This window comes from Lepidothrix coronata, unplaced genomic scaffold, assembly GCF_001604755.1.
Source record: "Lepidothrix coronata isolate B3197 unplaced genomic scaffold, Lepidothrix_coronata-1.0 Scaffold1351, whole genome shotgun sequence".
NCBI lineage: Eukaryota > Metazoa > Chordata > Aves > Passeriformes > Pipridae > Lepidothrix > Lepidothrix coronata.
Window position 1 is genome coordinate 1 of NW_016691531.1, and position 1,346 is coordinate 1,346.

Sequence of the window (1,346 nt, forward strand, 5' to 3'; positions counted from 1 at the left end):
ATAAAGTGCTTTCAGGCAGAAAGTTGTTGGGTTTTTTAGTTCACTGAAAGGAGAGGGTTTAACTGAGGAGCTGAAGGTTGAGGAACGTCCAGGAGGAGCAAAGGCACAACACAAACAGAGATTGGTCACATATCCCGTGTATTTGTATGGACATGAGCACCATTATCTGCTGGGAGAAACTCCATCCCGGGGGAATGGGGCCACTTATTTCCTGTTGCTTTTGTTGAGGGGGACGTGTGTTCCTTTCACACTGAGAGACTCCAAGGAATCTTTGGGCACTCTGGAACCTCCAGTTCCAAGTAGCTTCTCTCTGGAAAAAAACAACAACAACAATCACAATCACCACGGGAAAAGGAGGGATAAAACCTGCTGTTCCTCCTCACGATGACAAGAATTGGCTGTTCATGAACACATCTGCTCCAGAATTGGATTTTCCTTGTGCTGCTGGAATGTCCTTATTCAGGAAATTATTCCTACCTTTTATAGGTATATATCATATATATTATTATTATATATATTATATATTCCTGCCTTATATAGGTAGGAAACTGTTTTTACCTTTTTGATCCATTCTCCTTATAATTGATACTTCTGGATTTTGGATTTTCTAAAGAGCTTCTAGTTCTGGATGGTCTGAACTTCATGACCTCCTTCTGCCACTCCTCATCAAAGCTCTGGGCCTCATCTGGAACACAGATAAATTTACAGTTTATTTTTAATAAAGACAAGAAAATAAACATAATGAATATTGGTGAGTTTGAGTAGTGATTTTTTATTTTGTAGTCCATATTCTCCACATGGTCTGCAGCTATTTTTTGGGGAAAGAGGATTTGATGTGCAGACTTTCAGTCTGTTTAAAGTCCCTTTTAAGATGCCTCAAACTCCCACACTGGTGTGTGAAACAGTGTAAAGCCCATTAGAGAACTGCCTAAAAAGGACCTACTTTCATCCAGGTTGATGAATTCTTGGTTCATCTCCTCATCCCCAGTCTTGCAGTTCTTGGATTTTTTGATGACATGAGCCCGATCCTGGATGTGATGGCCAATGGCCATTTGTTCCAGGCCGCTTTCAGAATCCTTAAGTGCTTTTCTTGTCTCCTTAACCTGTACAAAAAAAAAAAAGGGGAAATCAGTATCTTTCCAATAAAAACAGAAGTCAAACCAGTTCACAGAATCCCAGAGTGGTTTGGGTTGAAGGGACCCTAAAGCCCATCCAGTGCCACCCCCTGCCATGGGCAGGGACACCTTCCACTAGCCCAGGTTGCTCCAACCCAGCCTTGGACACTTCCAGGGATCCAGGGGCAGCCACAGCTTCTCTGGGCAACCTGTGCCAGGGCCTCCCCACCC

At 43.1% G+C, this 1,346-nt stretch overlaps 1 protein-coding gene across 1 annotated transcript in view; it reads right to left on the reverse strand.

Annotated features, from left to right (window-relative positions):
* Nucleotides 1–121: 121 nt before the first annotated feature.
* Nucleotides 122–1,346, reverse strand: part of LOC108510560 (myeloid leukemia factor 1-like) — a 4,016-nt gene continuing 2,791 nt past the window's right edge. The window contains exons 4-6 of the mRNA XM_017840238.1: nt 944–1,103; nt 559–685; nt 122–310 (exon numbers count right to left, since the gene is read on the reverse strand). Coding sequence (XP_017695727.1) covers nt 205–310; nt 559–685; nt 944–1,103 — 393 coding nt within the window. The 3' untranslated portion in view covers nt 122–204. The remainder of the gene's footprint in view (nt 311–558; nt 686–943; nt 1,104–1,346) is intronic.